The sequence below is a fragment of the Ursus americanus genome, chromosome 23 (genome assembly GCF_024610735.1).
Source record: "Ursus americanus isolate L20-20 chromosome 23, mUrsAme1.1.p, whole genome shotgun sequence".
Classification (NCBI taxonomy): Eukaryota; Metazoa; Chordata; class Mammalia; order Carnivora; family Ursidae; genus Ursus; species Ursus americanus.
In genome coordinates, this window is record NC_142149.1 from 20,264,349 (window position 1) to 20,278,420 (window position 14,072).

At 53.4% G+C, this 14,072-nt stretch overlaps 1 protein-coding gene and 1 pseudogene across 1 annotated transcript; both read left to right on the top strand.

Moving 5' to 3' along the window:
* Positions 1 to 701: 701 nt before the first annotated feature.
* Positions 702 to 8,890, top strand: LOC123781921 (uncharacterized). Its single transcript, XM_087854399.1, has 5 exons — positions 702 to 1,025; positions 1,125 to 1,211; positions 4,619 to 4,909; positions 5,009 to 5,064; positions 8,534 to 8,890. The coding sequence occupies exons 1-5, from the start codon at positions 702 to 704 to the stop codon at positions 8,880 to 8,882; spliced, it is 1,107 nt and encodes a 368-aa protein (XP_087710525.1). The 3' UTR covers positions 8,883 to 8,890.
* Positions 8,891 to 12,354: 3,464 nt separating this feature from the next.
* On the top strand, positions 12,355 to 13,158 carry LOC123781920 (uncharacterized; annotated as a pseudogene).
* The last annotated feature ends 914 nt before the right edge of the window (positions 13,159 to 14,072 follow it).

A 14,072-nucleotide genomic window follows, 5' to 3' on the forward strand; every position in this document is an offset into this window, starting at 1 on the left:
ACTGCTCACAAAGGAAGTACATAAACTGATGATTGCTTAGTAGTCCCTATTAACTACTGCTGCTGCTTCTACACATTGGTTCTGTCCTGCCATACGGAACAGACGATGCCAGGTTTACTCCACCCATGGGTCTTTGACAGAACTGAGAAACAAGGTGGGGGGGTAAGGTGCTAGGAGAGACAAATGCCTGTGAGAGTCTAGAATCAGGCTTTGCGGGGAAAGAGACTCGGACTCAGCCATGGACTCATCTGTTCCTCTGAAAATAATCAGAATACTCCTCACCACACGGAACTCCCAAATCTACAAGGAGCCTAGAAAAAAAAGCCAGGAAGGTAATACTACTCAAAACTCCCAAACACAAACCAGTACAAGGATAACTACATTACATGTAGGGATTATTATTGAACCAGGAAAATACTAACGATATGACAACAATCCTTTTATCTGAAATGATTCTATGACTTATAGTCGATTAAGAAACACATTGAACACTTATTTTCTAAAGATTCATAACATTGGGAAAACAACTTCCCCATTTGCAATTCCCAAATTATTGGGAAAACAACAGAAACAACAACAAGGAAGTCACGCCCATTGGTCCAAATTGGGGGATGCAGCGCATAAAAGCCCCACAACAGGAGGAGACAACAGAATCTGAGAAACTCACTTCTGAACAGAAGCTCCCCTCCACCTGTGACACCATGACCGACTCGTGCTGCTCCCCTTGCTGCCAGCCTACGTGCTGCAGGACCACCTGCTGCAGGACCACCTGCTGCCAGCCCAGCTGCTGCGGGTGCGGCAGCGGCTGTGGACAAGGCGGCAGCGGGTCCAGCTGCTGCGGGTCCTGCTGCTGCCAGCCTTGCTGCTGCCGCCCAACTTGCTGTGAGACCACCTGCTGCAGGACCACCTGCTGCCGGCCCAGCTGCTGTGTGTCCAGCTGCTGCCAGCCCAGCTGCTGTGGGTCCAGTGGCTGTGGACAAACTTGCTGTGGGTCCAGCTGCTGTCAGCCAGCCTGCTGTACCCCTGTGTACTGCAGGAGAACGTGCTACCAGCCCACCTGCTGCTGCGTGCCTGGATGCCTAGCCCAGGGCTGTGGATCCAGCTGCTGCTAGCCTGGTTGCCAGCCAAACTGCTGCCGCACCACCTGCTGCAGGACCACCTGCTGCCACCGCTGCTGTGTGTCCAGCTGCTGCCAGCCTTCCGACTGCCAGGTGCCTCACCAGGAACCACCACCTGCACATTGCACTGATTTGCCATTTGGGAAACAAAGACACTGCCAAAGGTTGCTGAAAGCCAGCATGCAGTCGCCAGCATTTCTGTTACTCATCTGCCTGTTCAGAAGCTTGTGAATCAGCTTGATGAAGCGTGGGCCACTTCTCCTGATTCTCTTCTTCCTTAGGTCTTGGGAGTCCCTGCCAGCTTCGTGCATCCAGATAGGGAGTCAAGATCTCTGCTTGGATTCCACAGTCAAGATCTTCATCCTGTCTGACCCCTTTGAGAAATAAATCCTCCTACTTGACATGTTATTTTTTTGCAACTATTAATGTCTGCACAAGTATGTTTTCTTTCGCAGCATACTCGTGGTTCTTGTATGCTGATTTCATCCTGTCATCATCCTTTTGAATGTCTCCCTAGACACAGGGAATCTCACATGAATTTCTTAATAAACCCTGTACCGATTTGCAACCCATATGGTGTTCGTGTCCTTCTACCGCATTCGCGACGTAACGATTTATATGCAGGTCACATACCCCGTACACTACCCTTTTGGAGCCTCATACGCTCCCCCACAAATTCATTCATCCATTTGCGGATGAGGAAACCTCAGGACGTCATGTCGGAGAGCTGACGGGGACACAAAACTCGGACGCCGGGCTGCGTCTGCTGCCCTTGTTGAAGGGCACTCCCCTTCCCATCTGTAGGCGAGTTAGGCAACGCCCTGGGCCTGAGCACCAGCAAGATGTTCCTTTGAGGGTCTTCGTGGAGCGCGGAAGTCCTGTTCTCAGGTAGTTGCCGGTGCTAGATATGTGGGACAACGTGGTAGACGTTCGTGTCCTACCACTCAGGGACCCGCAGCCCCATGTGAGAGCAGCGGGCCCGGCCCTTTAGAGCTCTTGGGAACACGGGGGCCCTTGCGTGGCCTCGGGCACCATCCAGCCCCTCATGCACCCCTCCGCATCAGAGATAGGTGAGCCTGCGGTGGCCTCACGACTGAAGGCCGCAGCTGCACACGCACGTCATGTTGTGTCATGAAGGTCCCCTTCTGGTTGGGCCTCGTGGTCCTCGGGACCTATTAGCAGAGTACAGAGGGATCAGGCCTTTTTGTGCCCAACCCATCATGCTCCCCAACTGGCGGGTGATTTGGCCTCATGATCCACATGTTAGTGTCCGTAGTGTAGTGGTTCTCACGTTCGCCTCACGTGATCCACATGGTAGCAAGAAAAGGAAGGAAGGATGACATCAGGGCCGAGAGCCTGTGCAGTGGGCGTGTATGATCACTTGGAGTAATCCATGAGCTCTACACCATCTAAGGGAATCAGACAACCTCCAGCGTTTGGGGAAGGAACCCTGAAGCGTTCCCTTTGAGGGAAATCAGCGTGCCTCTCTGGGAGCGGGGCGTAGGCAGGGGTGGGGCGGAGGGCGAGGGGAGACTAAGTGAGGAAGAAGAAAGAGAAAACAGCAGGGGCCTTCACAGGAGTCCCGACAGACAGAAGGCTGGTGCTTCTGGTCCCGAACTAAAGCATGACGCTGCCTCGGCGCTCAGGGACGAGAGGCTGGATTCAGGCTCTGAGAGGAAGAGCAGACTTAGGCCCTGAGTCACCTCCCGGGAACAGCGGAGGGACCTCTGAGGAGCTAGGAAGGCTTCTGTCTGGGGCACATGCCAGCACTGGAAGCCAGCTATCCAGGAGGCTCTGGACAGACTGCCAAGACCAAACTGACCTCTTGCTGGCTCTTGAGAGCTGGGGGTCTGTGAGCTGAGATGAGGAACGGACAAGACCTGAGTGGCCTCCTACTTGCGCGGTACTGAGTGAATGCTTCATGTACATTTTCTTTAATTATTGAAGTAATTTTCCACAGAGGTATCAAGGTTCCCATTGCAGGGATGAGGAAATCAAGACTGAGACGGGTAAAGTTATGGCAGAGTTTGGTGTCTCCCAGGAGCCACTCTGAAGAACAGCATCTAGGCATGTAGTCTGTTTGGGAAGGGCAGATCCCACGGGGAGAGTGTGAGGAAGTGACACAGGGAAGTGGCACTATGAGTCCAGCGTCCCAGCTTGCAAGTGAAGCTTAACCCTGAGAGATATATCAGAAATGATGTAACACATTCATTGGGATTCTCCTAATTCAGCAACAAGGGATCTGGATTCTTTATACACCAACTCTCCAGAAGCACTGCTTGAGCGTTTCTCTCAGTGTGGCACGCACAGGACGCATGACGTTCTCCTGTGGCATGAAAACAGCCCTTAGGCATAGAGATGCGGCTCTGGTGGGTAGCAATTGTCCTGAACACCGGCAGAGCTGAGATATATGGCTGGCGTATTAAGACATCATCTACATTCTACAGTCCTCTCCGCTCACACCCAATATTTTCTTCTTAATGATGGTGGACAGGCACAATTTGTATAAGAGGAAGACAGAGGAGGAAGATGAAGGAAAAGAGGAGGGGACGTGAGGTGGGGAGAGTGGAAGGTAGAGCGAGGGAGGGAAGCAGAGGGGAAGAGCAAGCAATAACTGTGGAGTCAGTGACATTAAGGAACTTCCTCTGCTGGTTAACAAGGTGAGGACTAGAGTCACCAGCTCATCCTGGTTTCCCCAAACTGCCCCAGTTATAGCACTGAAAGACCCACGTCCTGGAAAAGCCCTCATTTCTGGGTGAATCAGGACTGCTGGTCACTCAGGAAGTCTGGCGATTGATGCCTGCCTCCTCTCGGTGTACTGCGGCTGTTTCTATCCACCTGCTTGATTCTGCCTTGACATATGGAAGAGATGAAGTCAGATATCCTCCACCCAGGTGTCTCTGACTGAACCGGGATACACAGGTGGGGTAGCGTGCTACGAGAGGCAGATGCCTGTGCGAGTCTGGAATCAGGCTTTGTGGGGAAACCGACTTGGGATCACACATGATTTCAGTTCATCACTATGACCATAGCCACATCATGCCCCTCACCTCAGGGATAGTCCCAATCTACATGCAACCTATGGACCAGCGCTGGGGAAGGACCACTAACCTGACTCGCCAACCACTTCCCAGCCCAGTGGGAATTACATCACATGATGAAATTATTGAAGCAAGACTGCTGCTGCTGATGTGACCACCTTGTGTTCATCAGAAGATGTTTCTAGGAGTTATCATCAATTAAGAAACACATTGAACACTTATTTTCTAAAGATTCGTAACATTAGGAAAACAACTTCCCCTTTTGCAATTCCAAATTATTGGGAAAACAACAGAAACAACAACAAGGAAGTCACGCCCATTGGTCCAAATTGGGGGATGCAGCGCATAAAAGCCCCACAACAGGAGGAGACAACAGAATCTGAGAAACTCACTTCTGAACAGAAGCTCCCCTCCACCTGTGACACCATGACCGACTCGTGCTGCTCCCCTTGCTGCCAGCCTACGTGCTGCAGGACCACCTGCTGCAGGACCACCTGTTGCCAGCCCAGCTGCTACGGGTGCGGCGGTGGCTGTGGCCAAGGCGGCAGCGGGTGCAGCTGCTGTGGGTCCTGCTGCTGCCAGCCTTGCTGCTGCCGCCCAACTTGCTGTCAGACCACCTGCTGCAGGACCACTTGCTGCCGGCCCAGCTGCTGTGTGTCCAGCTGCTGCCAGCCCAGCTGCTGTGGGTCCAGTGGCTGTGGACAAACTTGCTGTGGGTCCAGCTGCTGTCAGCCAGCCTGCTGTACCCCTGTGTACTGCAGGAGAACGTGCTACCAGCCCACCTGCTGCTGCGTGCCTGGATGCCTAGCCCAGGGCTGTGGATCCAGCTGCTGCTAGCCTGGTTGCCAGCCAAACTGCTGCCGCACCACCTGCTGCAGGACCACCTGCTGCCACCGCTGCTGTGTGTCCAGCTGCTGCCAGCCTTCCGACTGCCAGGTGCCTCACCAGGAACCACCACCTGCACATTGCACTGATTTGCCATTTGGGAAACAAAGACACTGCCAAAGGTTGCTGAAAGCCAGCATGCAGTCGCCAGCATTTCTGTTACTCATCTGCCTGTTCAGAAGCTTGTGAATCAGCTTGATGAAGCGTGGGCCACTTCTCCTGATTCTCTTCTTCCTTAGGTCTTGGGAGTCCCTGCCAGCTTCGTGCATCCAGATAGGGAGTCAAGATCTCTGCTTGGACTCCACAGTCAAGATCTTCATCCTGTCTGACCCCTTTGAGAAATAAATCCTCCTACTTGACATGTTATTTTTTTGCAACTATTAATGTCTGCACAAGTATGTTTTCTTTCGCAGCGTACTCGTGGTTCTTGTATGCTGATTTCATCCTGTCATCATCCTTTTGAATGTCTCCCTAGACACAGGGAATCTCACATGAATTTCTTAATAAACCCTGTACCGATTTGCAACCCATATGGTGTTCGTGTCCTTGTACCGCATTCGCGACGTAACGATTTATATGCAGGTCACCTACCCCGTACACTACCCTTTTGGAGCCTCATACGCTCCCCCACAAATTCATTCATCCATTTGCGGATGAGGAAGCCTCAGGACGTCATGTCGGAGAGCTGACGGGGACACAAAACTCGGACGCCGGGCTGCGTCTGCTGCCCTTGTTGAAGGGCACTCCCCTTCCCATCTGTAGGCGAGTTAGGCAACGCCCTGGGCCTGAGCACCAGCAAGATGTTCCTTTGAGGGTCTTCGTGGAGCGCGGAAGTCCTGTTCTCAGGTAGTTGCCGGTGCTAGATATGTGGGACAACGTGGTAGACGTTCGTGTCCTACCACTCAGGGACCCGCAGCCCCATGTGAGAGCAGCGGGCCCGGCCCTTTAGAGCTCTTGGGAACACGGGGGCCCTTGCGTGGCCTCGGGCACCATCCAGCCCCTCATGCACCCCTCCGCATCAGAGATAGGTGAGCCTGCGGTGGCCTCACGACTGAAGGCCGCAGCTGCACACGCACGTCATGTTGTGTCATGAAGGTCCCCTTCTGGTTGGGCCTCGTGGTCCTCGGGACCTATTAGCAGAGTACAGAGGGATCAGGCCATTTTGTGCCCAGCCCATCATGCTCCCCAACTGGCGGGCGATTTGGCCTCATGATCCACATGTTAGTGTCCGTAGTGTAGTGGTTATCACGTTCGCCTCACGTGATCCACGTGGTAGCAAGAAAAGGAAGGAAGGATGACATCAGGGCCGAGAGCCCGTGCAGTGGGCGTGTATGATCACTTGGAGTAATCCATGAGCTCTACACCATCTAAGGGAACCAGACAACCTCCAGCGTTTGGGGAAGGAACCCTGAAGCGTTCCCTTTGAGGGAAATCAGCGTGCCTCTCTGGGAGCGGGGCGTAGGCAGGGGTGGGGCGGAGGGCGAGGGGAGACTAAGTGAGGAAGAAGAAAGAGAAAACAGCAGGGGCCTTCACAGGAGTCCCGACAGACAGAAGGCTGGTGCTTCTGGTCCCGAACTAAAGCATGACGCTGCCTCGGCGCTCAGGGACGAGAGGCTGGATTCAGGCTCTGAGAGGAAGAGCAGACTTAGGCCCCGAGTCACCTCCCGGGAACAGCGGAGGGAACTCTGAGGAGCTAGGAAGGCTTCTGTCTGGGGCACATGCCAGCACTGGAAGCCAGCTATCCAGGAGGCTCTGGACAGACTGACAAGACCAAACTGGCCTCTTGCTGGCTCTTGAGAGCTGGGGGTCTGTGAGCTGAGATGAGGAACGGACAAGACCTGAGTGGCCTCCTACTTGCGTAGTACTGAGTGAATGCTTCATGTACATTTTCTTTAATTATTGAAGTAATTTTCCACAGGGGTATCAAGGTTCCCATTGCAGGGATGAGGAAATCAAGACTGAGACGGGTAAAGTTATGGCAGAGTTTGGTGTCTCCCAGAAGCCACTCTGAAGAACAGCATCTAGGCATGTAGTCTGTTTGGGAAGGGCAGATCCCACGGGGAGAGTGTGAGGAAGTGACACAGGGAAGTGGCACTATGAGTCCAGCGTCCCAGCTTGCAAGTGAAGCTTAACCCTGAGAGATATATCAGAAATGATGTAACACATTCATTGGGATTCTCCTAATTCAGCAACAAGGGATCTGGATTCTTTATACACCAACTCTCCAGAAGCACTGCTTGAGCGTTTCTCTCAGTGTGGCACGCACAGGACGCATGACGTTCTCCTGTGGCATGAAAACAGCCCTTAGGCATAGAGATGCGGCTCTGGTGGGTAGCAATTGTCCTGAACACCGGCAGATCTGAGATATATGGCTGGCGTATTAAGACATCATCTACATTCTACAGTCCTCTCCGCTCACACCCAATATTTTCTTCTTAATGATGGTGGACAGGCACAATTTGTATAAGAGGAAGACAGAGGAGGAAGATGAAGGAAAAGAGGAGGGGACGTGAGGTGGGGAGAGTGGAAGGTAGAGCGAGGGAGGGAAGCAGAGGGGAAGAGCAAGCAATAGCTGTGGAGTCAGTGACATTAAGGAACTTCCTCTGCTGGTTAACAAGGTGAGGACTAGAGTCACCAGCTCATCCTGGTTTCCCCAAACTGCCCCAGTTATAGCACTGAAAGTCCCACGTCCTGGAAAAGCCCTCATTTCTGGGTGAATCAGGACTGCTGGTCACTCAGGAAGTCTGGCGATTGATGCCTGCCTCCTCTTGGTGTACTGCGGCTGTTTCTATCCACCTGCTTGATTCTGCCTTGACATATGGAAGAGATGAAGTCAGATATCCTCCACCCAGGTGTCTCTGACTGAACCGGGATACACAGGTGGGGTAGCGTGCTACGAGAGGCAGATGCCTGTGCGAGTCTGGAATCAGGCTTTGTGGGGAAACCGACTTGGGATCACACATGATTTCAGTTCATCACTATGACCATAGCCACATCATGCCCCTCACCTCAGGGATAGTCCCAATCTACATGCAACCTAAGGACCAGCGCTGGGGAAGGACCACTAACCTGACTCGCCAACCACTTCCCAGCCCAGTGGGAATTACATCACATGATGAAATTATTGAAGCAAGACTGCTGCTGCTGATGTGACCACCTTGTGTTCATCAGAAGATGTTTCTAGGAGTTATCGTCAATTAAGAAACACATTGAACACTTACTTTCTAAAGATTCGTAACATTAGGAAAACAACTTCCCCTTTTGCAATTCCCAAATTATTGGGAAAACAACAGAAACAACAACAAGGAAGTCACGCCCATTGGTCCAAATTTGGGGATTCAGCGCATAAAAGCCCCACAACAGGAGGAGACAACAGAATCTGAGAAACTCACTTCTGAACAGAAGCTCCCCCTCCACCTATGACACCATGACCGACTCGTGCTGCTCCCCTTGCTGCCAGCCTATGTGCTGCAGGACCACCTGCTGCAGGACCACCTGCTGCCAGCCCAGCTGCTGCGGGTGCGGCGGCGGCTGTGGACAAGGCGGCAGCGGGTCCAGCTGCTGCGGGTCCTGCTGCTGCCAGCCTTGCTGCTGCCGCCCAACTTGCTGTCAGACCACCTGCTGCAGGACCACCTGCTGCCGGCCCAGCTGCTGTGTGTCCAGCTGCTGCCAGCCCAGCTGCTGTGGGTCCAGTGGCTGTGGACAAACTTGCTGTGGGTCCAGCTGCTGTCAGCCAGCCTGCTGTACCCCTGTGTACTGCAGGAGAACGTGCTACCAGCCCACCTGCTGCTGCGTGCCTGGATGCCTAGCCCAGGGCTGTGGATCCAGCTGCTGCTAGCCTGGTTGCCAGCCAAACTGCTGCCGCACCACCTGCTGCAGGACCACCTGCTGCCACCCCTGCTGTGTGTCCAGCTGCTGCCAGCCTTCCGACTGCCAGGTGCCTCACCAGGAACCACCACCTGCACATTGCACTGATTTGCCATTTGGGAAACAAAGACACTGCCAAAGGTTGCTGAAAGCCAGCATGCAGTCGCCAGCATTTCTGTTACCCATCTGCCTGTTCAGAAGCTTGTGAATCAGCTTGATGAAGCGTGGGCCACTTCTCCTGATTCTCTTCTTCCTTAGGTCTTGGGAGTCCCTGCCAGCTTCGTGCATCCAGATAGGGAGTCAAGATCTCTGCTTGGACTCCACAGTCAAGATCTTCATCCTGTCTGACCCCTTTGAGAAATAAATCCTCCTACCTGACATGTTATTTTTTTGCAACTATTAATGTCTGCACAAGTATGTTTTCTTTCGCAGCGTACTCGTGGTTCTTGTATGCTGATTTCTTCCTGTCATCATCCTTTTGAATGTCTCCCTAGACACAGGGAATCTCACATGAATTTCTTAATAAACCTTGTACCGATTTGCAACCCATATGGTGTTCGTGTCCTTGTACCGCATTCGCGACGTAACGATTTATATGCAGGTCACCTACCCCGTACACTACCCTTTTGGAGCCTCATACGCTCCCCCACAAATTCATTCCTCCATTTGCGGATGAGGAAGCCTCAGGACGTCATGTCGGAGAGCTGACGGGGACACAAAACTCGGACGCCGGGCTGCGTCTGCTGCCCTTGTTGAAGGGCACTCCCCTTCCCATCTGTAGGTGAGTTAGGCAACGCCCTGGGCCTGAGCACCAGCAAGATGTTCCTTTGAGGGTCTTCGTGGAGCGCGGAAGTCCTGTTCTCAGGTAGTTGCCGGGGCTAGATATGTGGGACAACGTGGTAGACGTTCGTGTCCTACCACTCATGGACCTGCAGCCCCGTGTGAGGGCAGCGGGCCCGGCCCTTTAGAGCTCTTGGGAACACGGGGGCCCTTGCGTCGCCTCGGGCACCATCCAGCCCCTCATGCACCCCTCCGCATCAGAGATAGGTGAGCCTGCGGTGGCCTCACGACTGAAGGCCGCAGCTGCACACGCACGTCATGTTGTGTCATGAAGGTCCCCTTCTGGTTGGGCCTCGTGGTCCTCGGGACCTATTAGCAGAGTACAGAGGGATCAGGCCATTTTGTGCCCAGCCCATCATGCTCCCCAACTGGCGGGCGATTTGGCCTCATGATCCACATGTTAGTGTCCGTAGTGTAGTGGTTATCACGTTCGCCTCACGTGATCCACGTGGTAGCAAGAAAAGGAAGGAAGGATGACATCAGGGCCGAGAGCCCGTGCAGTGGGCATGTATGATCACTTGGAGTAATCCATGAGCTCTACACCATCTAAGGGAATCAGACAACCTCCAGCGTTTGGGGAAGGAACCCTGAAGCGTTCCCTTTGAGGGAAATCAGCGTGCCTCTCTGGGAGCGGGGCGTAGGCAGGGGTGGGGCGGAGGGCGAGGGGAGACTAAGTGAGGAAGAAGAAAGAGAAAACAGCAGGGGCCTTCACAGGAGTCCCGACAGACAGAAGGCTGGTGCTTCTGGTCCCGAAGTAAAGCATGACGCTGCCTCGTCACTCAGGGACGAGAGGCTGGATTCAGGCTCTGAGAGGAAGAGCAGACTTAGGCCCCGAGTCACCTCCCGGGAACAGCGGAGGGACCTCTGAGGAGCTAGGAAGGCTTCTCTCTGGGGCACATGCCAGCACTGGAAGCCAGCTATCCAGGAGGCTCTGGACAGACTGACAAGACCAAACTGGCCTCTTGCTGGCTCTTGAGAGCTGGGGGTCTGTGAGCTGAGATGAGGAACGGACAAGACCTGAGTGGCCTCCTACTTGCGTGGTACTGAGTGAATGCTTCATGTACATTTTCTTTAATTATTGAAGTAATTTTCCACAGAGGTATCAAGGTTCCCATTGCAGGGATGAGGAAATCAAGACTGAGACGGGTAAAGTTATGGTAGAGTTTGGTGTCTCCCAGAAGCCACTCTGAAGAACAGCATCTAGGCATGTAGTCTGTTTGGGGAGGGCAGATCCCACGGGGAGAGTGTGAGGAAGTGACACAGGTAAGTGGCACTATGAGTCCAGCGTCCCAGCCTCCAAGTGAAGCTTAACCCTGAGAGATATATCAGAAATGATGTAACACATTCATTGGGATTCTCCTAATTCAGCAACAAGGGATCTGGATTCTTTACACACCAACTCTCCAGAAGCACTGCTTGAGCGTTTCCCTCAGTGTGGCACGCACAGGACGCATGACGTTCTCCTGTGGCATGAAAACAGCCCTTAGGCATAGAGATGCGGCTCTGGTGGGTAGCAATTGTCCTGAACACCGGCAGATCTGAGATATATGGCTGGCGTATTAAGACATCATCTACATTCTACAGTCCTCTCCGCTCACACCCAATATTTTCTTCTTAATGATGGTGGACAGGCACAATTTGTATAAGAGGAAGACAGAGGAGGAAGATGAAGGAAAAGAGGAGGGGACGTGAGGTGGGAGAGTGGAAGGTAGAGCGAGGGAGGGAAGCAGAGGGGAAGAGCAAGCAATAACTGTGGAGTCAGTGACATTAAGGAACTTCCTCTGCTGGTTAACAAGGTGAGGACTAGAGTCACCAGCTCATCCTGGTTTCCCCAAACTGCCCCAGTTATAGCACTGAAAGTCCCACGTCCTGGAAAAGCCCTCATTTCTGGGTGAATCAGGACTGCTGGTCACTCAGGAAGTCTGGCGATTGATGCCTGCCTCCTCTTGGTGTACTGCGGCTGTTTCTATCCACCTGCTTGATTCTGCCTTGACATATGGAAGAGATGAAGTCAGATATCCTCCACCCAGGTGTCTCTGACTGAACCGGGATACACAGGTGGGGTAGCGTGCTACGAGAGGCAGATGCCTGTGCGAGTCTGGAATCAGGCTTTGTGGGGAAACCGACTTGGGTTCACACATGATTTCAGTTCATCACTATGACCATAGCCACATCATGCCCCTCACCTCAGGGATAGTCCCAATCTACATGCAACCTAAGGACCAGCGCTGGGGAAGGACCACTAACCTGACTCGCCAACCACTTCCCAGCCCAGTGGGAATTACATCACATGATGAAATTATTGAAGCAAGACTGCTGCTGCTGATGTGACCACCTTGTGTTCATCAGAAGATGTTTCTAGGAGTTATCGTCAATTAAGAAACACATTGAATACTTACTTTCTAAAGATTCGTAACATTAGGACAACAACTTCCCCTTTTGCAATTCCAAATTATTGGGAAAACAACAGAAACAACAACAAGGAAGTCACGCCCATTGGTCCAAATTGGGGGATGCAGCGCATAAAAGCCCCACAACAGGAGGAGACAACAGAATCTGAGAAACTCACTTCTGAACAGAAGCTCCCCTCCACCTGTGACACCATGACCGACTTGTGCTGCTCCCCTTGCTGCCAGCCTACGTGCTGCAGGACCACCTGCTGCAGGACCACCTGTTGCCAGCCCAGCTGCTACGGGTGCGGCGGTGGCTGTGGACAAGGCGGCAGCGGGTCCAGCTGCTGCGGGTCCTGCTGCTGCCAGCCTTGCTGCTGCCGCCCAACTTGCTGTCAGACCACCTGCTGCAGGACCACCTGCTGCCGGCCCAGCTGCTGTGTGTCCAGCTGCTGCCAGCCCAGCTGCTGTGGGTCCAGTGGCTGTGGACAAACTTGCTGTGGGTCCAGCTGCTGTCAGCCAGCCTGCTGTACCCCTGTGTACTGCAGGAGAACGTGCTACCAGCCCACCTGCTGCTGCGTGCCTGGATGCCTAGCCCAGGGCTGTGGATCCAGCTGCTGCTAGCCTGGTTGCCAGCCAAACTGCTGCCGCACCACCTGCTGCAGGACCACCTGCTGCCACCCCTGCTGTGTGTCCAGCTGCTGCCAGCCTTCCGACTGCCAGGTGCCTCACCAGGAACCACCACCTGCACATTGCACTGATTTGCCATTTGGGAAACAAAGACACTGCCAAAGGTTGCTGAAAGCCAGCATGCAGTCGCCAGCATTTCTGTTACTCATCTGCCTGTTCAGAAGCTTGTGAATCAGCTTGATGAAGCGTGGGCCACTTCTCCTGATTCTCTTCTTCCTTAGGTCTTGGGAGTCCCTGCCAGCTTCGTGCATCCAGATAGGGAGTCAAGATCTCTGCTTGGACTCCACAGTCAAGATCTTCATCCTGTCTGACCCCTTTGAGAAATAAATCCTCCTACTTGACATGTTATTTTTTTGCAACTATTAATGTCTGCACAAGTATGTTTTCTTTCGCAGCGTACTCGTGGTTCTTGTATGCTGATTTCTTCCTGTCATCATCCTTTTGAATGTCTCCCTAGACACAGGGAATCTCACATGAATTTCTTAATAAACCCTGTACCGATTTGCAACCCATATGGTGTTCGTGTCCTTGTACCGCATTCGCGACGTAACGATTTATATGCAGGTCACCTACCCCGTACACTACCCTTTTGGAGCCTCATACGCTCCCCCACAAATTCATTCCTCCATTTGCGGATGAGGAAGCCTCAGGACGTCATGTCGGAGAGCTGACGGGGACACAAAACTCGGACGCCGGGCTGCGTCTGCTGCCCTTGTTGAAGGGCACTCCCCTTCCCATCTGTAGGCGAGTTAGGCAACGCCCTGGGCCTGAGCACCAGCAAGATGTTCCTTTGAGGGTCTTCGTGGAGCGCGGAAGTCCTGTTCTCAGGTAGTTGCCGGGGCTAGATATGTGGGACAACGTGGTAGACGTTCGTGTCCTACCACTCATGGACCTGCAGCCCCGTGTGAGGGCAGCGGGCCCGGCCCTTTAGAGCTCTTGGGAACACGGGGGCCCTTGCGTCGCCTCGGGCACCATCCAGCCCCTCATGCACCCCTCCGCATCAGAGATAGGTGAGCCTGCGGTGGCCTCACGACTGAAGGCCGCAGCTGCACACGCACGTCATGTTGTGTCATGAAGGTCCCCTTCTGGTTGGGCCTCGTGGTCCTCGGGACCTATTAGCAGAGTACAGAGGGATCAGGCCATTTTGTGCCCAGCCCATCATGCTCCCCAACTGGCGGGCGATTTGGCCTCATGATCCACATGTTAGTGTCCGTAGTGTAGTGGTTATCACGTTCGCCTCA